We start from the raw sequence: 21,800 nt of genomic DNA, 5'->3' as shown, positions 1-21,800 counted from the left end.
AAGAGGAAACGAAAGGAAATCAGCCCAAAATATCTGCTGCGACCTCCAAGCCTCTATCCTTACAAGAAATGGCATGGTGCATGTTGTTTTTGAAATAGAAAAAAAGCTTCGAGCTCCATCCTGTTTTCACTTTCTAGCAACACGCTGCCCGTGTGGCCTGAAATGCTTGAAGAAAAAAAAAAAAAAAAGAGGGCCCCAGCCCTTGTGCTGTGGTTTGGAGGCAGCAGAACTGCAGGCGGATGGAAGCAGCCCTGCAACGTGGAAGGGGCCGGCTATCGCTTCAGGCAGCCTCTTCTCGTCCAGTCCCACATCCGCTGCGTGCAGCTCCGCTTAAGGGCTTCCGAAGCGAAGCCTTCCTGCTGGTGGAAGCACAAGGGTCCCAGCTCCACGGGCTGGGGTCCCCCCCTAGCCCCCAGGCACTCAGAACACGCCCAGTTAGCGACCCAGGGGACAGACATTTCTTTATTTTTATTTTTGCATTTTTTTTCCCCTTAAAAGAGAGCAGTGACAGAGGACAGCAGACTGTGTGGTTGCAGGAGTGGCAGCACCTTGCCCCCACAGAGCCACCCACCAGCTGCCTGTGATGCAAGAAGGGGCCGGGGAGTGACAGGTCACGGCACGGGCTCCTGTTCCTGTCTCTGCTCTATCTTTACGCAGAGAGAATCATAGATATGAAACAGGGTTATCTAAACCACAAGCCACTTTTAGCTCAGCCCCATTTTCCTGCCTAAGAAGTGGAGATGAAACAGTTAAGAATTGCACCTAAACAGACAGGAGGTTTTAGAGCTATTGAGTACAAACTAAACACAAAGTGGGTGTCCAGAAAGGCTGCATGGAGAAGATTATTAACTAGAGCAGACCCCGTGCCTTCACTCAAAGCAGAGGTTTCTGGTTTTTAAGGCAGTCTTGTTCCTACACCCGAGGTCCCTCCATCCAGCCTCCGCCGTCCCAGCAGCGTAGGGGAACATCTTCAAGCTCCGGATCCCCTTGCTCCTGGCACAGGGATGCAGCTGAGGGCGTTGGATGGTGACGGTGGCTGAAGCCAGAGAGGGACAGGACCCTACTGAGTGCGGTGGCACGGCGCAGCAGGGGGCAGGCTGCGGGGCCCCCGCCTGCCGCTTACAGCCGGAGGGGAGCGGAGACCCCGCGGTTCAGGAGAAGGGCAGCCCCGCATGCCAGGAGCTGCAGGAGCGGGGCCAGAGGCACCTGCCCAGCACCGTTGACGTGAATTTTGCCATCCAGCTTCAGGCAGCTGGCTTTTGGGGTGGCGGGGCAGCACTCCTGGTAGCAGGCAGCCTTCACGCCTTTAGCACAGACGGGCTTGGCAGCCTTGCAGGCTTTGCTGCAGCCTGCCACAAAATCCAGGCCCGTCTTCTTCATCTGGAAGGAAAAGAGAAGTTAGTGATCCTGCCTGGCCTCCAGCATTCACATCGTGGGGACGCACGCAGGCTCCTGGGCACAGCCCAGCTGTCCTGCTCTTACCCCCAGGGCCGTACCTGACAGAAGTCATATCCAACAATGCATCTAGCAGTGGCCTTCTTCCCCTTGAAACATCCATCCCCATGGCAGGAGAATGCTGCACAGACCTTCCCCTACAAGACAGGACCGGAGGAGACAAGTGTGCTTGTTGGTGCAGACAGCAGGACGCCCAGGACAGGAGCTGGACCACAGGCAGCCTGAGGGCCCTTCCCAAACCCCCCCGCTGCATTTCAGCATTTGTGCCATCTCAGGCGTTTCACACGCAGAGATAAGCCCTCCATCTGACACCGCAGGAAACCTCACCGACACGCCACCACAGCGAACAAGTTTCAAGCTGCCTTTTCCTTCCTCTTAGCAAGGCTTTGCAGAGATGAGCACCTTCCCCTCCCCATCGCTCGGGTGCCCCAGCAACACCCTGCACCCATGGGTGCTGCACAGTCAGCTCAAGCTGCTTGAACCAAAACCAAGTGCTGGGCTTGGGACCCTTATGGGCTCTGTCCCTGCAAAGCTCGTTAAGGATTTTTTCCCCTTTCAGAGGCAGCTTTTGTAAAAACAGCATTGCGTGAACCTTCCCTGGCAGTACCTACATTTCGGGGGGGAGGCCGGGGGGTGGTGGCGACGGTGGTGGTGGGCGGCGTGGTGGTGGCTGGCAGGTCACCTGCAGACACGAGAGGAGCCCCGTGAGGACACAGCCCATGCGGGAGCCACTCGGGAGCGGAACCCCAGAGCAGAGGAATCGCGGCGATGCAGCCAGCCCAGCGCAGTGGGCTTTGTGCACCCGTCTCCCTCGTGTGCAGCAGGATTAACCCCGGACCCCCAGCCCGGGGGAGCCCTGCGGGCAGTTACCGTAGGAGCTGGCATTGAGCTGCAGGCAGAGCGGGGTGTCGCAGCACTCCAGGGCGCACTGCTGCAAGCTCACGCTGCTGTTGGTCCTGCACGGCTCCGCGCCGCACGCGCTGCTGCACCTGGCTGTGTAGTTTGTGCTGGAGAAACGATAAAGCTGCAATAGCAGAGCCAAAGGAAAAAAAAAATGCTAGAAGTGTGAAGAGATGCCACTACGAAGGTGTAAAAGCGACTTGACAGATTGCAGCGGAGAGAAAGGAAAACAGACTTGCAAGGTCACGGCCCCCCACACCCTGTCTCGGTGAGCTCCATACCTCGCAGAAAGTCTCGTTGGGGCAGGTGGCCGTCTCGTTGGCATAGGCTTCGTCCTGGTAACAACTCTCCCCAGAGCACTGGAAGCTCTGGCAGGTGAGCTGGAGGGAGAACGCACCGGGAGGTCACCGTACAGCAAAGCCTGCTCCTGCAGCACCACCATGGCCTGAACGGCTCCCGTCCACCCCAGGAGATGCTCTCAAGGGACTCCCAGCTCCCACGAGGGACCAGGAGGGTAAAGAGCCCGGTCCTGGGGCTGTAGCAGCCTGGCCAACGTCCCCCTTCCCTTTCCTTACCAGTGTTCCTTCTGTACTGTTCACAGAGGCGTTGGGGGCCACCGAGGAGGCGTTGGGGGCCACCGAGGAGGCGTTGGGGGCCACCGAGGAGGCGTTGGGGGCCACCGAGGAGGCGTTGGGGGCCACCGAGGAGGCGTTGGGGGCCACCGAGGAGGCGTTGGGGGCCACCGAGGAGGCGTTGGGGGCCACCGAGGAGGCGTTGGGGGCCGCTTTGTGCTCTGGAAAACAGAAAGTTGCATCGTGGTGAAGGAAACCCCGACCGCATGCTCAGCAAGCCTGCGTTCCCTGCCGAGCCACTGCCACATTGGTCACATCGGGGTTGGGATGCGGATGGCAACAAGTGGCAGGATGTCCCAAACGAGGGACAAACCCAAACAGGGTTTTTGCAGCCAGCAACGAGGGAGCTGCAGGTCAGACAACAGACCACTATGGAGACATTCTGACAGCTTCTCCCTCCCCCTTCCAGCCACATCACATGTGAGAAAGTCTTTTCTGGGGGCAAAACCTCTAGAAAAGTTCCCTCAGTGCAGCTCCATCCTACAGATTACAGCCAAGAGGGGACAGGGACACAGCCGCAGCCTTTGCCCTGCTCCCAGTGGGAGCCGCAGCTTTCCCTGGGGTGCGGAGCTCACCTGCTGTGGCAAGAGGGCCCCAGGAGCCGAAGTACAGAGCCAAGACGCAGAGCAGCAGGCCTGGAATGGAGGGGAGATGACTGAGACCGCCAAAGGCCAAATCCAGCCCCAGCAGCCTCCCCAGGAGACCAGGAACCCATTAGAAGACCTCCCCAGGACAGACGCTGCTCTCCCTGCCGAAGCAGAGCCCCCGTTACCTTGAAGGGGGAGGACAAGCTGTCGGTGACCTGCCATCATCCCCACCAGCAGCCTCAGCCGGGACCTGGCAGGGAAAGGCAGAGTCAGGGCTGGGCAGCCCCAGGGGACAGTCCCACTCCAGCAGTGGCCGCTGTCACGGTGGCACGAGACCCCTGCATCTGCCCAGCCACAGCTTGGGGAAGGAGCAGAACAGGGAATAAAATCAGGCCAAGTTACATAAAAGAGGCTGTCCCTGTTGAGGGTTGTTGTTTTTTTTTTGGTTTTTTTTGAACCTTTCTCCCTGGAAATTCTGCAGCCTTTATTCCAGACACCTGGGGAAATCCAGGTAGTTCAGCACCTCGTTTTGGTCCCCGTAGTGGTAGGACATGCTCCTCAGGCAGGAAAAAGTGCCTGGCAGTAACAATACCCACCAACAGCACCTCTGAGAACTGCAATCCGGGATGTCTCAACAGGCTCTCCACCCAGAAGTCATCCTGCATGTAAATAACCAAATAATTCAGCACTGGAGCTGCTTTGCCGAGGGTTTGGGCTGACAGATTTTCCCTGCCAGGCACATTGTCTCTCCAGAGATGATTCCTTTGCAAGCTGCAGGCACCCTCAGTACCCAGCCCTGCTCTGGGTGCTCCAGCGAACCCCATCACCGTGCTTACTGGGCATCAGGGAGTGAGAGTCGGGCCCTTCCAGTCCCGGCTGCAGCCAGAGGAGGCTGAACAAGCACAGACAGAGTCCGGGAGCTGCCCGCCCCAGGGCCGATGCCCCCGAGCGTGCTCTTTCCCGTGGGATCGGATCCAGGGCACCCCCACGGCCTGGAGAGGCTCTCCGAAACCACCGAGGCTGCCACCGATGGGGCCCAGGGGCTCGGCACAGCGGCTGGCAAGCAGGGGTCCCCCGGGAGGCCACGTGCTGCTGGTTGGTGTGGTAACCCTCCAGCCTCACGGTAACGCAGATTTGCGAGCAGCTGCCAGGAGCACCAGCGTGGGGTAGTTACCGATGCCTGGCAACACGCAGCAGTCTGCTGATGCTGTTGCAAATGAAGAAGCCTCCGAGCCCAGGACGGTGGCACCCACATCCTTGGCACACGGGATTCTGAATTCAGAGGTGCCTGCACAGCTTCTCGTCAGCCAGCCCCTTGCCCTGCTGCTCACCCCACGGTTTGGGAAGTTCTACCTGTTTGGGTGCTTTTTGTGATACCCTGCTCTCCATTGTAGGAAAATCTCTGCTCTCATTCAAAATCTTCACCGGTTTAGCTACGGAAAGTGGAGATGTGACTCCAAAAAGTGCTACAAGAACTAAAACATTTCCCTCCCGTCGTATGATTTAGGCTCAGATAGCATTGCACAAAGACCTGGCATGGCTGAAGCTTGTGTAGCAGCCACTGCGGGTGTTCATGCAGAGTGAAAGAAAGCAACGGAGGCCCTCACCTTCCGGAGCAGGGCAGCCACTCCACCTGGACCAGGTTTGGCGACCCTTACTGAACTGGGTGCTGCTCCAGCGCAGCCAGACCCTGCTCCACGACAGGCTAAGAACCAACGCCCAGCAGACACAGCCTCATCCCGAGGAGAGCGACTTTTCCCCAGAGCAGAGGAAGGAAAAAGCTCCCAGCATTGACTCACCCTGTCCGTCTGCGCCCTGAAGCCCCCGCGCACCAGCGAAATCCTGCAGCTGCCTGCGCCTCCGAGCACCGACAGCAGCTGCGGTACCTGCAGCACCCTGGTGCCAGCGACCAGCCCCACCCTTGCCAACCACTGGCTGCACAAACCATCACCCAGGGAGGGGTGTTTGTTACCTGCTGCTCCGCTGGATTTGGAGATGCGAATGTCTCTGCACAGCGGAAAAAAAAATAAAAGGATTTTTCACGCTAGAGATGCCACACAAGCCAACTCTATACCAAAATGAAACCCCGCTGGAGGCAGCACGAGGACTGCCACGAAGGATGAACACGGCCTCTGCACGATGCCCCTTTTCTCCTCACTGGACTTGCAATTCATGTGGCAGCATGAATATTACGGAGCATGTTCAGACATCTCTGCATGGGGCTGGAGGAGCATTGAGAATGCTCCTAAAGTCACAACAGTCAAGTCTGAAAGCATCGGGTTCCTGTGTCAACTCTCCTGCACCGCAGCTCAAGAGAGCCGCCAAAGAAAGGATCTGTACTAGCACCCACCAGGTCTTCCAAGTCAACACCAGTGCTGGAGAAATGAAAGCAAACTGCCCACACAGCCCAACCTAAACCAATCCCAATTATTCATTCCCTGGAAAACTCCCACTGGCCAGCACCCCAAAAGGGAGACAGAGCTGGAGTAAAAACAGCAATGCAAGCCACTGAAGTTTGTTCTGCAATGAAACCCAAAGAAAATCATACGCTTACAGCAAGATACAGCACAGGACCATTACTTATTGGCAGCATGCAATGTTCATGTGTGCTTTAAAGTAGTCAATCCTCAACATAAAAATTTCCATCAGAACCGGAAGCAAAAAGCCATTTCTGACAGCTCATACCGTGCAGAAAGCTTTTTAAAAACACCATAATCAAATCTCTTCCTTCCAACATACAAAAGGAGGTAAGTTTTAGCACTTCCTAAGTTAAAATCAGTTTATTTTTCAGCTTTTTTTTTTTTAATATAAAATAACGTCACAGGTCTGCGCTTCACAAGGGGCTTACTAGAAAGAGATTCTATAAAGTATCCTTGAAATCTATGATCATGCAAATACAAAATCCAGAAACTGAAGGAGAGTCAGAGCTGCTGACACTTCGCTGCTTTTTCAGATGTCAAACCCTTCACTTGGGAAAGTTACAGCAGCCCTTGACGTTTCAAGTCTTCATAGGTCTTCTTGTTCACCACATTCCCACTGGAGTCCTCGTATTCCTCCTAGAATGAAGCGAACAGTTTAGAGACAGCCGCACACAGCCTGACTTAGGTTGTATTACAGTGTTCAAATTTTAGCTCCAGCTGCATCTACTGCGCAAAACCACCTTGCCAAGACCCTCCCTACACGAAGGTACGCAGTGGATCTACCAGCAAGCTCCAGACAAAGATCCTACCTAGACTGAGAATAATCACAAGCTGTATTACAAAGCTACATTTCCCACCGCACTCCAGCCTTATCCAGTCGCCCTTTATACTACTGAAAAACGTTTTGAGACAGAAGCTCAAGAAAAGGCACTAGTGTAAGTGAACACACTGCTCAGAACAGTTCCTTGCCCTTCTCACAAAACAAAGACAACGCTGGTGCTGTAAAGCAGCGTATTAAAAGATGCTTATGCAAAGAGATGGGCCTACCCTATCAGAAGGACTCTGCAATCCAGCACAAGAAGTGCTTTTCATGTATCACCAAAAGGCGCTGTACAACTAGCAGCGTAGGCTCCTGCCTAGCCCTCCAGCATGCAAGGGATTACCTTAAATTTTTTTCTGACAGTTATGCAAGATAAATGAGGAGTCCCAAGTACACAGGCCTAAAAATATCCAAATGCTCTGTAACATCTCACCTCTGTATCAGGCTGCCATCTCTCCGAAGCTTTCTGTAGTTTCAGCTTTGCCCACACTGTAAATACAAAGCCATACAGGATCTGAATGTTTCGGACAGAACTGGTCAATCTGAACATTCTTATCTCACACCTTCCCTGTTCTGTGCAAAGAAATGCCATCAAGACTTACGTGAGACCGCATCCTCAATCTGTGTGACGTTAGCAAAGTGTGCAGTGTTGGGAATGCCCAGGCATCTCATTCCATGCGCATGTCGCCACTCCTGGGGACAAGAGGTCAATATATAAGATGGAATGCCACCTCACCCACAACGCCAGAGACTACAAGATCAAAATACAAATCTACCAGTCCTAAACAACACTATAGAAATATTTTTTTCTGCGTTTTAGATGGTAACAAAACACTGGTAGTCAATAAACACTCTGCACCAGTCAGGATTGGATACTGGAATTAGTGTTCAAACAATAGGGGACTAGAGAACTTGGCAGAAGAGATCTTCACGTACCCTGAATATACAGTTACAACATCATGGCCCTGCAGCATCATCGCAGACACACATTTTAGAAGTGGAGTAAGTGCAGCTCAGATGCCCCAGTGATTTACTAGTTACTTATTATAAAGATTATCAGAATGTAGTACTGATGTTTTTGTAGCAAGATGTTACTTACCGCAAAGTGACGCTGAAAAGCTTTGGGCCCTCGGTAGGTGTAGTTACCGCAAATCTCACAGTTGTAGTTGATGTTTAAACCATGTAATTTATATAACCAGTATGGGATTGGCTGAGAAGGGAAGACAAACAAAGATTAGGCTAAAGGGCAAGGCAGGTTCAAACAGAAGAGTAGCGTGGAGTCAGGTGAAATCTCCCACTCATCCAGCATTGACAGTTACCTTGCCATCCCAACCAAGAGGCAGATTTTTAGGATTATAAATGATTTCATTTTCTTCATCTTCACTCTCACTCTCACTGATCTGCTCTTCTTCCTCCTCCTCCCTCTCTTCCCCTGTCCGTGCTTGCTTACGTTGCACATTCTCATGAGTAAGATGTCTCTGTTCCTAGATGCAGGAAAAGAGAAAAAAATTGTTCACACAACAGCAACAAAATAAGGGCAAACGATGGCAATGCAAAACACTTCCCCAGCGTACAGAGAGAGAGAAATGGAAGACAGCGCTCTCATTTTGCTTTGCCCGACAACCTTAAAGCTTTTAGTGTAACATTTCTCGCCTCAAAAGAATTAAGAACTTGCACTACTATGGGCACTTCCAAGATGGCAAGCCAACAGCAGCAGCCACCATGCTAAAAGCAATTGCCCAAAACTGAAGCAAGGACTTAAGGCAAGTATCAACGCAGACAAAGTAAAAGCTTGCAATACCCAATAGCTTAGACATAAAATAGAAACTCTCTACACTGATACGGTGCCTGGAAGGAAAATAAAACACAATAAAAAGGCAGGCTTCCTCAAAGGCAGCCTCTGTATTTGGCTTGGGATAGACACATGACATGCCTGTTCACAAAAGCTTGCAAATAACTAACGGAAACAAGAACTAACTCATCATATTCTACTTACTGACAGAAAAAGCTATCTGCTCGCATGCACTTTTAAACATTACGACTCTGGAAATATAACTGACTCTTCTGGACACACAGTCTGCGAAGGATGACCTTCCCATCACCACTATTGATGGGTCTGCAACTGAAAGCTCAAAGACAAAATAAAATTCTTACCCCAAGAACTTCTACATACTCATATATCTGAGCTTCCAGGAATGCAAGATCTTTATTTCTTTCAGTGTCTCTGGAAACAGATAAGGAAACTTTATTAAGACCATTCCAGAACTGCAAACACCATGGGTACGCTGAGCTCCTAAGGGCACATTTGACATGGTAAGCAGGGAGAAAACAGAAACAAGCATTTAACAGCTCATTCAGCTGTGGGAGTCAGCTCTGCTGTCTCCCACCTGGTTCAGGACCATATTGTCTGACATGAAAGGCTTCTAATACTCTAGGAATCTCTCCATCACAACTACACAGGAGTGATGTTTATAGTCACTTTTCATACAAGTGAAGGGGCTAACGCCCACCCAAGAATGATCTTTAAGAGCTCACCTTTTGCTTCCTTTTGTCTTCGGATTCTTAGCAAACAAGGAAGGATCAAGTGATTCTAGGGATTTGCCTTTAGTGCTAAAAAGTCTCTGAGCACGCTCTTCCAGAGTCCTGTGGAGAAGCAGGGAGGAGATGAGACCAGATCATAGTTTATATAGCCAAAAAAAAATTATTTGAATTCATGCAACTAAATTATAAATGTAGCTTTTAGGAGATCATGACATTTCCTATGATCTTTGTGTTCATTCTTTTGACCAAATTCTTCTACATAGGATACTTCAGTACAACACAGTGTTCAAAACTGTATATCGCAAAATTCATTGACTGATTCTCACTGTGTTGTCTTTTTAAGCATCATAAGGTTAATTCTTGTACAATAAAGAACACTAAACATATCCCACAAAGAAACGCAAGGCAGGACAACCTCAAAAACTGAAAAGAAATTATAAAAATACTGTGTCTTACCCGCCACACTTTAGTCCCAGGGCCAATAAAGCTGATTTTAATCTGTCCAGTCCCAGAGAAGCCAATTCCTATTCAATAAAGTAAATCACAGTAAGAGAGAAGCTATTAAAAAAAATACAGTATGGGCGTACATCTGTTTTAACTCATCAAAAAGGGGGAAAAAAAGAGTGAACGGTGTTAAGGAAAGGACTGTCAAAGGTGTACCACTCCTCACCGAAGAAGTGACAAATGCGACAAATCTAACTAGATCCCTGAAGTTACAGCCCTCTAGTGGGAGAAATTAAATCATCAACGTGAAGTTTTATCCAGAGAGCGCAGAGCCAGAAATGAAAGCTCATAAAGTAAAATTATAGAAAAAACACAAACGGCTAAACTTCCACCTGCTCAAAATTTAGAGCTAGGTGCAGAGCACTGAAAACGTACCTCCCAAGAGGAAAATGCTGAGAGATCCAGGTGGGCTCCGGCATGAGTGAGCGCACTGCTGGTTTCTTTCTGCCAGAAAAAGACACATGCAAAATCTGTGTGACGCTGTAAGACTTGGTGCAATACAATATCCCAACCTCAAGAAAAGCAGTTCATTTCACATAGGGAAAAAAATATCTATCACTAAAGTGAGCAATGAAATAACAGAAAAGGTTCAAAGTAAACAAGCGTTTAAAAAGGTTAATTTTAAATTCAAGTTAGCTTCAAACTGCATCTTTGTGAAGCACAGCTACGCACCTTGCTATTAGACTTAACCTCAGTGATGACTTAACACTAACGATTCACAGAAAACCTATCACAAATACCGAAGCATTCACAAGGACTTAACGACTGCTCACCGGCCAACCAGGGAAAGTTCCATTATCCCACTTTTTCTCAAACTCAGTCTGAATTTTCCCAAAAAGTTCATTCTGGTCCAGCAACGGCTTCACTCGATCTGTGTACTCCTGTAGGTACTCAAGAAGCATTTCAAGGTACCTGCCAGAGTAATCATTAGCACAGACAATTCCGTATCAAATTAGTGATATAACGATATGAAAGTCACCAAGATTAGGATAGTTTTTAAGCACAGGATTTCTAGACGCAACAGCCACAATGATAAAGTAAAGTACCTCTACAGAGCGAGACCCCAATGGCTTTCCTTATTTTGTTATGCTTCAAGTCTCCTCAGGGCATTACTACAGGTCAGTGACCCAATGAGCCATCGAGCTTAGCTGATGTAACTGTAATCTTAACAGCTGTACACTTCGGAAGCAAATTCCTTCTTATCAAGTGTCATAAATGAAGCAGGGAGGCAAAAAGGCTTACCTCTTATATTCAGCATTTTTTCTCTCTTTGGGAATATCAAAGAGTTGGTCAAATGTGGATAAGTAAGTGATGTAATCCAGTTTCTATGAACAAAAAAGTTTGAGTCAGACTTTACACAGATGCAGCCAAATCAACAACCAATTTCCAGTTACCAGACCAGGAGAAAAGCATCAGCTCATGCCTTTATTCTGGGTGGACTGCTTAGTGCTGGGGTTTTCCGTGTGCTTTCTAACACATGGCCTTAGATACCTGTCAGTACTTGGTAGCAGAAGACTGGATTTTTACAAGGCCATCATTAAATTAAGGACAGAGACAATAAATTGAAGAGAACAAGAAAGAAGAGTCATGAAGCAGCATTCAGAATTCATATGTTGTCAAGCCGTACGTGCAAAAAAGTGCTTTGAAATAGCTGTTTGGAAATAAACTACTTTACATTTCAAAACAACAACAAGAAAATAAATAACCAATGAAATAAGCAAAGAAAAGAACCCTCAACCTTAAGCAGAGAAGACTAGAGATAGTTGAGTGCCCAGGCTCACACAGCCACTTACCTCTGATGATTTTAGGTTAATGTATTTGAGATAGCAATCGTGCAGATCCAAGTATCGTCCATACCCCTCCTCATCTGTGAACTCCACTAGATCTGTAGGAAAGAATATCAAGCACTTTATTATGACCTTAATATTCTCTTCTTGTTATACACGTGTTTTGGAACCTGAAAAGAATTAACAGTGTACTAATTTATGCTTCAGGAAGATATTTATAATGCAAGTGGAATACTTATTGACACAGAGAAGCAATCAGGCACCTGGGCAATACACCAGAACATTCCTCAAGAGAAGCACCATGATTGTGGAATATTCCAAGGTGGCTACAGTTCAGAAGAATTTAAATGAAATAAGAATTGTCAGAAGTAGCGTAGTAAAAGAGAAGTACAGCTCTGAAAGACGCAAGTTCGAACAGGTCACTAAATAATAACTGCCAAGCAAGCACGGTATTCTCACCCAAACTGGCCTCAGAAAAAAAAAAAAAAAAATGTACGGACTTACTTTGAGCCTCTTCGCTCGGGTTGTCTCTGGCCTTCAACAGCTCCTCAAACTCCACTGACATTGGAACACAGATCTGCAAGAACAGACAGAAGTTACAGAAAAAAGTGACTACTTCAGCTAATGTCCCAGAATATAAACAGTAACTGGAAAGGTATCCAAAGCGTTTCTGCAGCACTGTATTTGCACGAAGAAAGAAGCAGTACTACCCAGTCACCCTGACTTCAGTCAGCGTTAGACAGGCAAGACTGAACGCTCAGCAGCAGGTGGCTCCCAAACTAACACCCAGCGTGCAGGGGACACGGTCAGCATCTCGCATTTTCTCCTACTCATACAGATCTCACAGGAGCTTATATAAAGCCTCCAAAGCACCATCTGTTCTTGAATATTTTCTTTTCTTGAATGACATTTTAATATACTTAATACTTATGCATTAAGTCAATTAAACAGAACAGCAACAAAAGTCTGTTTATTGCATGGATGAGGTCCAACAGACCATAAATTGGCTATTCTTCTGAAGAAGTTAACTACTTACCTCATTTGGATGCTTCCGGTGAAACTCTTTAATTTGTTTCAGTCTGTTGTAGAACTCTGCAAATTCATTTGGTCCTGAAATGGCACTAAGCTCTTCCTTTCGTAAGCTAAGAGTTCATGAAAAAAAAATCAGGTTACAAATGAAAAGGAGAACATGTTTACACTCCTAGAATTTTTTTCAAGGACCAGCGCCGCATTCTGATTACACAAAACTCCAGCGAGACTGACTGCAAAGCCTCATAAAGACAGTTTAGGCTGCTCAGCTTATGCCCGGGGGGGTCTGGGTCACACCTCTCACTGAAAATGCAGTAAACTCACAAACCTTTGAGGCAATTGACAGGTGGCCCAATCCAATGATATAATGAGAAGTTTATATCCTGCATAAACATATTTAACGTGAAGTCCGGGTCCTGCTCTAGCAGGTTTAGTGTCACCATGGTGCAGTGTCTCACGGAGCAGCATTACTCCTCGTGTGTCCACACCACATTCAGAGGAGGCCCCGCATTCCTCACCCACAAACCACGAGGCAAAACACACGGAGCAGCCACCTGCGTGGACGCACACCTCAGGCGTTCATTGCTCGTGCCGCCACTTACCCATCCTTGTCATCGTACAGGTCCCTCAGGTTGCCGCTCACTTCCATGTACCTCTAAAAAAAAAAAAAAAGAAACCCCAGGATGAAACCGAGAGCACCACGGGCGCCCAGCACCCGCTCCCCGGGGCTGCTCTGGCAGAGAACCGGAGTCGGCGGCACTCACGTCCTGCATGGCCCGGGTCCGGTGGTCCGAGTTGATCTGGTCGCGGAGCTGCGGGCAGAGCGGCGGCGTTAGCGGGGCCCACACACGGCTGGCTGCCCCCCGGTCCCCCCTCCCCGCCCTCCCCCGCGGCCCCACGGGCGCACCGTGGACTTCTTGGTGAGCATCTCCTTCACCATCACGTCCATCAGCCGCTCCCGCTCCTCGTGGTAGCGCCGCTGCTGCTCCAGGATCGTCTCCATCGTCCCTGCCCGCCCTGCGCTCCTCTTCCGGGCCCGCCGGCGCAACGCCGAAAGGCTCCGGCTCCGCCTTGGGCCTGGCGGAAAGGTTCCGGCCGGGCGGAAAGGTTCCGGCCCCCGGGGTCCCCGTGCACGGCCGCTAGACGGTTTTTTGACGTTGGGAGCCCTCCTGCTCCTGTCTGTGGGAGATCTGGGACATAGGATCACAGAATCCTAGAATCATGAGGGTTGGAAAAGCCCTCCAACATCATCTGGTCCAACCACCCCCTACCACCACCATCAACCACTGACCATGTCCCCAAGCCCCACATCCAACCTCTCCTTGAACACCCCCAGGGACGGGGACTCCACCACCTCCCTGGGCAACCCGTCCCAACGCCTGACCGCTCTTTCTGAGAAGAAATGTCTCCTCATTTCCAGCCTGAACCTCCCCTGGCACAACTCGAGGCCGTTCCCTCTGGTCCTATCCCTGGTTACCTGTGAGAAGAGGCCGACCCCAGCTCCCCACACCTCCCTTTCAGGCAGTTGCAGAGAGCAATGAGGTCTGCCCTGAGCCTCCTCTTCTCCAGACCAAACACCCCCAGTTCCCTCAGCCGCTCCTCACAGGACTTGTGCTCCAGGCCCTTCACCAGCCTCGTAGCCCTTCTCTGGACATGCTGCAGGGCCTCGATGTCCTTCTTGTACTGAGGGGCTCAAAGCTGAACACAGGACTCAAGGGAGGGCTGAGCACCAACAAATTCTGCCCCAAATGCTGCCAGCAAGGCTGCTTTCCTTGTGTTGTGCACACACAGGTGCAGCCTGAAGCAGCCTTGAAGCCTCTCAGAAGCTCAGCACAGGTGTAAGCACCATGCCCACCCCGGCAGGACATGTGCACGATGTCCCTTTGGCCAGAGACAACCGCTGCCGAGCCTCCTGGTGTCCGCACACGAAGGGGCAGCGCACACAGCCCCCTCCCCAGGGTCACCCTGCAGCTCTGCCACGGCAGCGTTTCTGTCAGCCCTATGTCCATGAACTGCCCTCCGTGTATTTACCCTGCCACCATGCCACAGAGCCCACACTGCAGAGACGGCAAGAAGTGGTGCTTGGAAAAGTCATGGCTTGAATTATCCTCCTCAAAATCACTGTGAGCGCTCCGAAGCTCTGCCCCTGCCTGTCCCTGGAGGCAGGAGGCAGCTACTGGGCAGTGTCAGGGCTCGCCTGGAGATGGGGTGAGCACCGCGGGTGCCCCCAGGCAGGTGCGAGCCCATCCCTGCCCGCGGCCGGGACGAAAGCCTCCACAACCTGAGAGCAGCTGGGGCAGCGTTACACTCCTGTGAATCACAGTCCGAACGAGAACAGGCCTGAAGGAATGAAACGTGTCCGGTCCGGAATGCAGCCTCCCTCTCCATCTGCCTTCGGTCACAGTTCTTACTCTTACTACCCGGGGAACAGAGGCTTCTGTGCCCGGCAGGCTTTCGGCAGCGTGACTGCACCCAAGTGACATGATCCTGGAGGAAGTCCTCCCGCAGAGGCCTCGGCTGCGACCTTCCAGTTTCACTTGGATTTTAATTACCCCCTTCAGATCCACCCTAAATGCCAAGGAGAGAGCGTGCCAGTGCTTTGCCCCCACTGCCAAATGCAAAGTTATAATTAAATTTTAACTCATAAATAAATTATTCATATTTTTTCTACCATGCATAATAAATTAGTTTAAGCCAAAAGAAACAACAAAAAAATCGGGCTTAATTATGACAGACAAACATGATCTTGCCCTGGGAACAGTCAATTAGCTGAGGCGAGAATGATCCTGATGGTAGGAATATTGTCTCTAATTACTCTCTTGCACTACAGGCTGCCCCTAAGTACGTCACTTCTTCCTCATGAATGCCTATCTAAAAATAAAAACGGAGATAAGATTCCGAACTTAGCGTTCTTCCCTTTCCCTTTGCATGAAACTTCTTCCCGGGAAAGGTAAGGAGCTGAAATCTAGAAAGGTTCCCCCCAGCCACACGGGTCTTTGTCAGGGGCTGTGGCACTGGGTGGGTGGGTGCAGAGGTGCCTGGCCCCTTCTCCTCAACCCCCAGTGGCAGCACCCTTGGGAGAAGGCAGGCTCTGGGATGAGCCGTGCTGGTGCTGGGAAGGCAGAGTCAGAGCAGCCGCTGTGCTTGGCGCTGATGGGGGGACAGAGCAGGGACGATTTTCCTGCAAGGAGAGGTGGGATGGCGGGAGCAAACCTGGCTCTGTGAGCTTCTGCTGCCTCCCTACCTCCCCGGCCCTGTGCTGCGTGCCTGGAAGAAGGGACGGGAGCTGGGGAAGCACGCAGGATGCCTGCAGGGTCCAGCCCCACTGCAGCCACATCCCTACCCTCCAGCAACAGAGACAAAGGAGACCAAGACCAGCTCACCCTTTAGCACCGACTCTCCCACTACCCCAGGACCTGCAGCAGTGGCGAGGCCGTGCTGGCGCCATGACCCGACGCTGCCCGAACATGCACGCGGCTGGGAGAGGGGCGAACGCCAGCAGGCAGCTGGGAGCCGAAAAGTCTGCTTGGAAAGAGAGGGAACCAGCCCAAGGGCAGGGAAAATGAAGCTTGCAGCGAGCCTGAGCGGGAGCACGGGGCAGGAGCCGCCGCGTCCCTCTCTGGGGTGGCTGTGCCCATCGGGACGGTGCAGGAAAGCCCAGCTCTGGCACATGGATAAGGCCAGGGGCTCTTCCTGCACCCCCAGCGCTGCCTTGGGTTCCCAGCGAGGTTCCCTGCTCCCCCCCCCCCAGCCCCAGCACTGCTCGCCCGGCTGAATAATATTTTCATGCCTGTTTCAGACCCGCGCTCCGGGCGTCCCGGGGGACATTTGTGCATGACATCACCCTCCCCCTCCCGTAAATCAGGCACGGGGCCGTGCACAGCCATGACCCATTCATGACAGGGATAAAATCCAGATGTTCCAGCGCTACGTGCAGCTGGGTCATTTCCTTTTTTGGCTAAAAACGTGAGGCTCTTGAGGCTGACTGAAAGAGGAGCCCGGGGGCCCTTTGTACAGAAACCTTTTGTGGTTAATCCCTGGAAACAGCGCTGCAGAAACAAGGAGTTGCGGTGCTGCTGCTGCAGGACGGGCTCAGCTGGAAACCTCCAGGGCCTGAGCTGCTCGCTCCTTGTTTGAGGCTGAGCAGCAGCAAAACCAGAACCCAGCGGGGGTCACAGGGCAGCAACAGCTACAAAAATCTTACATGAAAAAAAAAAATAATAAAAAAAACCAACACGAGCTGCCAGAGGTGATGTCTGCAGGAGCCGGGAGAGTGCACACGCAGAGCCAACGCCGTGGTCCCATCGCAGCACCCATGGGAGCTGCCGGCGCTGTGCCGGGGGATGGAGAGGAGCGCAGGGGGCCGTCGAGTCCGGAGGAAGCTGTGGCAGCTGTTAGTAAATGAAAAGGAATCTGCGGAAAATAGTTTCAGATGTTCGGGGAATAACTGGCTCCCCAGCTGATAAAAGTGAGTAATGAGCACACAGTGCTGCGGGGCAGGCTGCCAGGAGGAGACCGCTCACCCCAGCTGGAGACCGCAGCCACATCCCCAGCAAAGCCCCCCCTGAACCGGGAGCGTGGGGCGCGGGATGGGGAAGCTGCTCGGCGTAGTGGGGTACGATCCAGTGTCCTGGCTGCTGCTGAGCCCCACAGCCAGCCCTGGGACAGGACAGCCTGCCTGGACAGACAGCGGGCAGACAGACAGGCACCCCAGCGGGGTGAGGGAGCTGCCGTTCCTCTGTCCTGGCCCCCAGGGACTGGTACAGCCGATGTGGTGTGGGGAAGGGGAGGCAGGAGCATGGGGAGGGGGCAGCCCTGTCCCTCCGTGGGGTTAGGGATGAGGACAAGGATGAGCAGAGCTGCGGCACCCCGTCAGGCGGCCCTGCCCCTCGAGAAACACACGGGAGCGAGTGTCACTAAAACAATTTATTATGGAAAGCCGTAGGAAACATACAGGAGGCTGAGGTTTAGGACACTTCCTTCTAGAGACTGCTCCAAGCACCTCAAAGTAGCAAACACACAAACTCTGATTTGCCTGCATCAAAGCTTTCAAACGAGGGTTCAACAGGGATCAGAATACAGAGTTAATAACACTTCAACATGCATAACTTTTTTTTTTTTTACTCCTACGTGAATCCTGGGCAGGGGGGCTAGCCCCTTCATCCCGCAGCTGGTTACAAAATGACAGATATTCATGACAAAAGAGTACAAAAGGAGAAAAAAAAAACAAAGAAAAACACAAGAAGATGCCTTCAGAGAAGCATGTGGCGGTCTAAGCGGGAAAGCAGGGCTGGGACAAGTAACCCTGAGCAGGACAGAGCAGGGGGGATGGCGACGAGGCAGGCACAAGCAGCCCCCTGCAGAGGGGCTCTGGGGGGGCCCCGGGCCAGCCCAGCCACCGGGCAAGGATGGCAGAAGCCCCTGGGTGAGCTCAGGGCGTCCTGTTGTAGGCAGTTAGGACAAAGCAGGGGCTTGGAGACACAAAGCCCCTCCCCAGGAGCCCCGTGCACACCGCGGATGCTCAGCGCTGGCAGGAACAAGCTGGGGACACCGTGACAGATGGAGCCCTGCGTGTCCCTGGGGCTTGGCCAGACGTGCCTCAGGGACAACCAGTGGCTCGGACCCATGGGCTCCTGCTTGGGCACGGCTGGGGCAGGCAGGGGCTCGGGACAGAGCGCTCCAGACCTGTGAGCGCTGCCAGCTCCCTTTCCACTCCTAAGTGAGCGCTCTGCCACCGAGCCACGCCGAGAAAAGGGCCTGGCACACAGGCAGCAAGGTGGCTACAGAGATCCAGAGGTGGATTTCATCGGGTGACATGCTCTGCTCCTGGCCATGCTCCACAGCCTTGGTGTCCCCAAACCTCCCAAAATAGGGCAGAGAGCCTTGCATGCGTGGGCCGTGCAGCGGCGCGGGGAAGGCTGTGCTGCAAAACCACCCAGGGCACAGGCTGAAGGGCCAAGCCGCGTGGACAGGGAGCTGCAGCCTTACAGCACGCAGGGCGAGGGGAGCACCCAGGGAAAAGAGAAGGCTCGGTGCTGTGCCAAGGGGGGCGAATGCATGCTGCCAGCGTGCAGACCCAGCAGCCCAGCGCTGAAGCCGCTGCTGCTGCCCTTTGCTCAGCTCGTGCCCGGTCAGACAGGAAGCGAAAGGAAAGAGTAAATAATGGGGGATCTTGAAGCTCCTTTTTTCAACTTTATTTAGCTTTGGCTCTGCACAGAGCCTTAGCATAGCATACTCTAGCCTTCAGGGAGGGGCACAAAGAACCTCCTGAGCACACCGCGGTTCGGGGGCAGCCCTCATCTCCTACGCCTTGTGCCCGGCCCCTGAAATGCTGTCAGGGGTATCTGGCACAAAGACCCTGAAGAATAGAGAAAGCCCCTGCCCCACGGTGTCGTCGGAGGCTCATAGGTCGCTGCTGCAGTCGCGGCACAGGATCTCATCATTGTCAGGGATAAAGCCCTTCCCGACCAGCGAGGTGTTACAGCGGGCGCAGTTAAAGCAATTATGGTGCCAGTGACGGTCCTCAAAGGAGACATATTTACCTCCACCAAAGCCTGTGGGAGGGACAGAGCACAACGTTAAAACCCCTGGGGACACTCGGACAAGCTGTCTGTATAGATGTGGAGTTTGGTTCATCTCCAAGCCAGCTGCACTCTGGTACCGAACACCCTGCAGAACTGAACACATCTGAAATATGGATCTCCACTCTCAGAGGGTGAAGAGGAGCAAAATGATTTCACTCCGGATTCTTCTGGGCTGCAGAAGTGCCTACAGACACCTGAGCAAGCTTGTGGGGTGGAGATGTGTGAGCAGCACATGGATGTGGGTGAGCTGCAGAGGGCAGCTTCACCCCAAGGAGCCCCCCCGGGAACAGCGCAGCTCGGCCACGTCCTGCCTGGAGGAAGCGCCCTGTCGCCAGGACCATCCCGCTCACCTGTGATGGGCTTTGTGCAGGCGCTGCACTTCTTGGCATAGAGGTTTCCAAAGCACTTGATGCAGTAGGGGTTGTCATCCTGGGAGGTGAACTGCTGGCCAGCCAGGGGGGTCTTGCAGCCCGTGCAGACGAAGCACTCCTTGTGCCATGGCTCGTCCCGGTAGGTCACTCCTCCCTTGGTCAGGGTCTGCAGGAAGAGAGAGTACAAGGGTGACACACGGGCACTGCCAGGCAGGAGGTGCTGTCAGCCAGGGTGCTGGCACCCGAACCTTTTTCTGATGGGGCTTGGAGAGGTTTGGTGCGCAGCCCGCGTGTCCCTGACACTGCTGGGGCTGAGCAGCCACTGACGGGCAGCAGCTGGGCCATCCAGGAGTCCCCTGTCCTCTCCTTCCAGCCAGGGGAGATGGGGACCCACCCCAGCACCCTCCCACCACCCCTTCGTGGCAGAGACCACAGCCCTGGACCACAGGACGAGGGTTTCGGGCTGCCAGGCCAGCCGTACCTTTTTGCAGCGAGTGCAGCGAGGAGCAAACTTGCTCTCGTAGCAGGGGACACAGTAATAATCCTTCTGGTCTGGGATGAAGGATCGCGACCCGATGGGCTGCTGGCAGCTGCTGCATATGAAGCAGTGCTCGTGCCAGGTTTGTCCGTTGTACTCCAGCTTGCGGGACCCTGCGAGAAGAGCCGTGCTCAGAGAGGCAGGAGGGGGCACACGCGCTCACACTGGACACAGGAGGCTGTGCAGGACAAAACGGGGTCCTGCACACCATGGCAGAGGCAAATGGGGCCACGCAGATGGCTGGCGAGGAGTCCCCAGGTCCAGCTGGCAGCCACGAACAGAGGGAGGGCTGTGGCAACATGCCCCTTGCACCAGCACAGGCCAAGGCAGAGAAGCCTGTTGTAACCCATAGCTGAAGAGGGTGCCAAAATGGCCAAGCAAAGACACTCCTTTGCCTCGGGCTATCTGCAGAGACGCACCTTCAGCCATTCCTTCCTTTCTTGTCAGCACACATCAGAAAATGCCCAGGAAACCCTTTGTTATTTCCTCCCCGGCTCACTTCCCCATAAAAAAAAAAGGGTAACAGACAGACAGGGCTGTGCTGATCGCATCTCGGCATCCTGCTGTCCTGCCAGACGGCGCCCAGCCTGTGCTGTGCTCTGACAGTGCAGCAGAAATCCGCCTCCCCCTTGCTGCCCCAGCGTTGGAGCCTGCAGCCCTGTCCAATGCTGCTGGAACCGGGAGCAAACCGCAGCCCTGGTGCCTGCCCGCTCCTACCTGGCATGACCGTCTTCTCGCAGGCGATGCACTTGGAGGAGAACTCGCTGCAGTAGCAGTCGTTGCACAGCAGCTCCTCGTCCTGGCAGGTGAAGGGCTCATCGGCCAGCGAGCGGTCGCAGCGGAAGCAGCGGAAGCAGTGCTCGTGGTAATGGCGATCCTCGTAGTACAGCTCCTGGGGAGGACAGCGAGGTGAGGGGGGGGGGGGAGACGAGGAACCGGGGACCACGATGCTCAGCACGGGTCCTGTACTCACTCTGCAGTCGTGGCCGATGAGCTCTTTGCACTCGTCGCAGGTGTTGGCGAAGTGGGCGTCGTAGCAGGGGATGCAGTACGGGCCGTTGTCCATCTGGATGTACTTGCGCCCGTACAGGGACTCCTTGCAGTTGTCGCAGTCGAAGCACTCCGTCATGGTGCCGGTCTGGGGGCCTCCTTCACCTGCTGGGAGAAGGGCAGAGGCGCTCGCTCAGCACCGCCTCGCGCTGCCGGGACGTCCCTGCAGAGCCCTGATATCCCCATGGGACAAGGACCTCAAACCCTGCGTGTGGCCGACGACCGGCCGGCCGCTGTCGGGACAGGTCGGACACATTTCCAAAAACGCGCGCAGGCGCTCAGGGCCGAGGCTGAATCTGGCGCCAGGTTTCCGCTCGCGCTCAGCACCCGGAGCACGTAGGCACCGAGGCACCGCCCGGAGAAACCCAGACACGTGGGCAGGGGGTGAGCTTCCTGCTGCCCCTCTCCTTGCTGGGAAGGAAAGGGTAAAGGACGACCGAAACCAAATGATTTTTTCTGCAGGAGAAGTTCTGATTTAGCACCCAGAGCGGGCCCACGTGCACGCTGGGCACCGCTGTCACACCCGAGCCAGCCACCGTGAGGGAGAGCCGCCTCCCGGCCCCCTTTGGAGACCCCCGTGAG

The 21,800-nt window shown here is 53.2% G+C and overlaps 3 protein-coding genes across 8 annotated transcripts in view; all 3 read right to left on the bottom strand.

The window, feature by feature from the left end:
• Positions 1–454: 454 nt before the first annotated feature.
• On the bottom strand, positions 455–6,198 carry LOC125183903 (uncharacterized). Of its 2 annotated transcripts, XM_066982712.1 has the most exons (10): positions 4,411–5,514; positions 4,171–4,233; positions 3,760–3,824; positions 3,563–3,622; positions 2,931–3,148; positions 2,637–2,735; positions 2,326–2,479; positions 2,067–2,137; positions 1,497–1,592; positions 455–1,380 (listed from the first exon to the last, which is right to left on the bottom strand). In XM_066982712.1, exons 3-10 carry the CDS (start codon positions 3,797–3,799, stop codon positions 1,120–1,122), a joined length of 999 nt encoding a protein of 332 aa, XP_066838813.1. In that variant the 5' UTR covers positions 3,800–3,824; positions 4,171–4,233; positions 4,411–5,514; the 3' UTR covers positions 455–1,119. The 2 variants fall into 2 exon arrangements, with proteins under 2 accessions (XP_066838813.1, XP_047929215.2); XM_048073258.2 differs by lacking the exon at positions 4,171–4,233 and having other exon boundaries at positions 5,374–6,198.
• Positions 6,199–6,339: 141 nt separating this feature from the next.
• SF3A3 (splicing factor 3a subunit 3) lies at positions 6,340–13,752 on the bottom strand. The gene is made up of 17 exons (XM_048073255.2): positions 13,583–13,752; positions 13,440–13,487; positions 13,278–13,330; positions 12,683–12,788; positions 12,151–12,223; positions 11,653–11,744; positions 11,102–11,184; positions 10,633–10,771; positions 10,235–10,303; positions 9,812–9,879; positions 9,350–9,457; positions 8,969–9,038; positions 8,134–8,298; positions 7,914–8,024; positions 7,417–7,507; positions 7,248–7,303; positions 6,340–6,630 (listed from the first exon to the last, which is right to left on the bottom strand). The coding sequence occupies exons 1-17, from the start codon at positions 13,676–13,678 to the stop codon at positions 6,553–6,555; spliced, it is 1,506 nt and encodes a 501-aa protein (XP_047929212.1). The 5' UTR covers positions 13,679–13,752; the 3' UTR covers positions 6,340–6,552.
• A 3,834-nt stretch (positions 13,753–17,586) lies between these two features.
• Positions 17,587–21,800, bottom strand: part of FHL3 (four and a half LIM domains 3) — a 28,398-nt gene continuing 24,184 nt past the window's right edge. For 3 of the 5 annotated variants that reach the window (XM_048073244.2, XM_048073243.2, XM_048073241.2), the window contains exons 2-6: positions 21,142–21,326; positions 20,886–21,060; positions 20,112–20,281; positions 19,610–19,796; positions 17,587–19,229 (exon numbers count right to left, since the gene is read on the bottom strand). In XM_048073244.2, coding sequence (XP_047929201.1) covers positions 19,078–19,229; positions 19,610–19,796; positions 20,112–20,281; positions 20,886–21,060; positions 21,142–21,297 — 840 coding nt within the window. In that variant the 5' untranslated portion in view covers positions 21,298–21,326 and the 3' untranslated portion in view covers positions 17,587–19,077. The remainder of the gene's footprint in view (positions 19,230–19,609; positions 19,797–20,111; positions 20,282–20,885; positions 21,061–21,141; positions 21,327–21,800) is intronic. The other 2 variants (XM_048073242.2, XM_066982713.1) reach the window with 1 other exon arrangement.

Source organism: Anser cygnoides, chromosome 24 (assembly GCF_040182565.1).
Source record: "Anser cygnoides isolate HZ-2024a breed goose chromosome 24, Taihu_goose_T2T_genome, whole genome shotgun sequence".
In the NCBI taxonomy this organism is placed as follows: Eukaryota; Metazoa; Chordata; class Aves; order Anseriformes; family Anatidae; genus Anser; species Anser cygnoides.
Note: the sequence above shows the minus strand (reverse complement) of the source record. Positions and strands in the feature narration are given on the sequence as shown.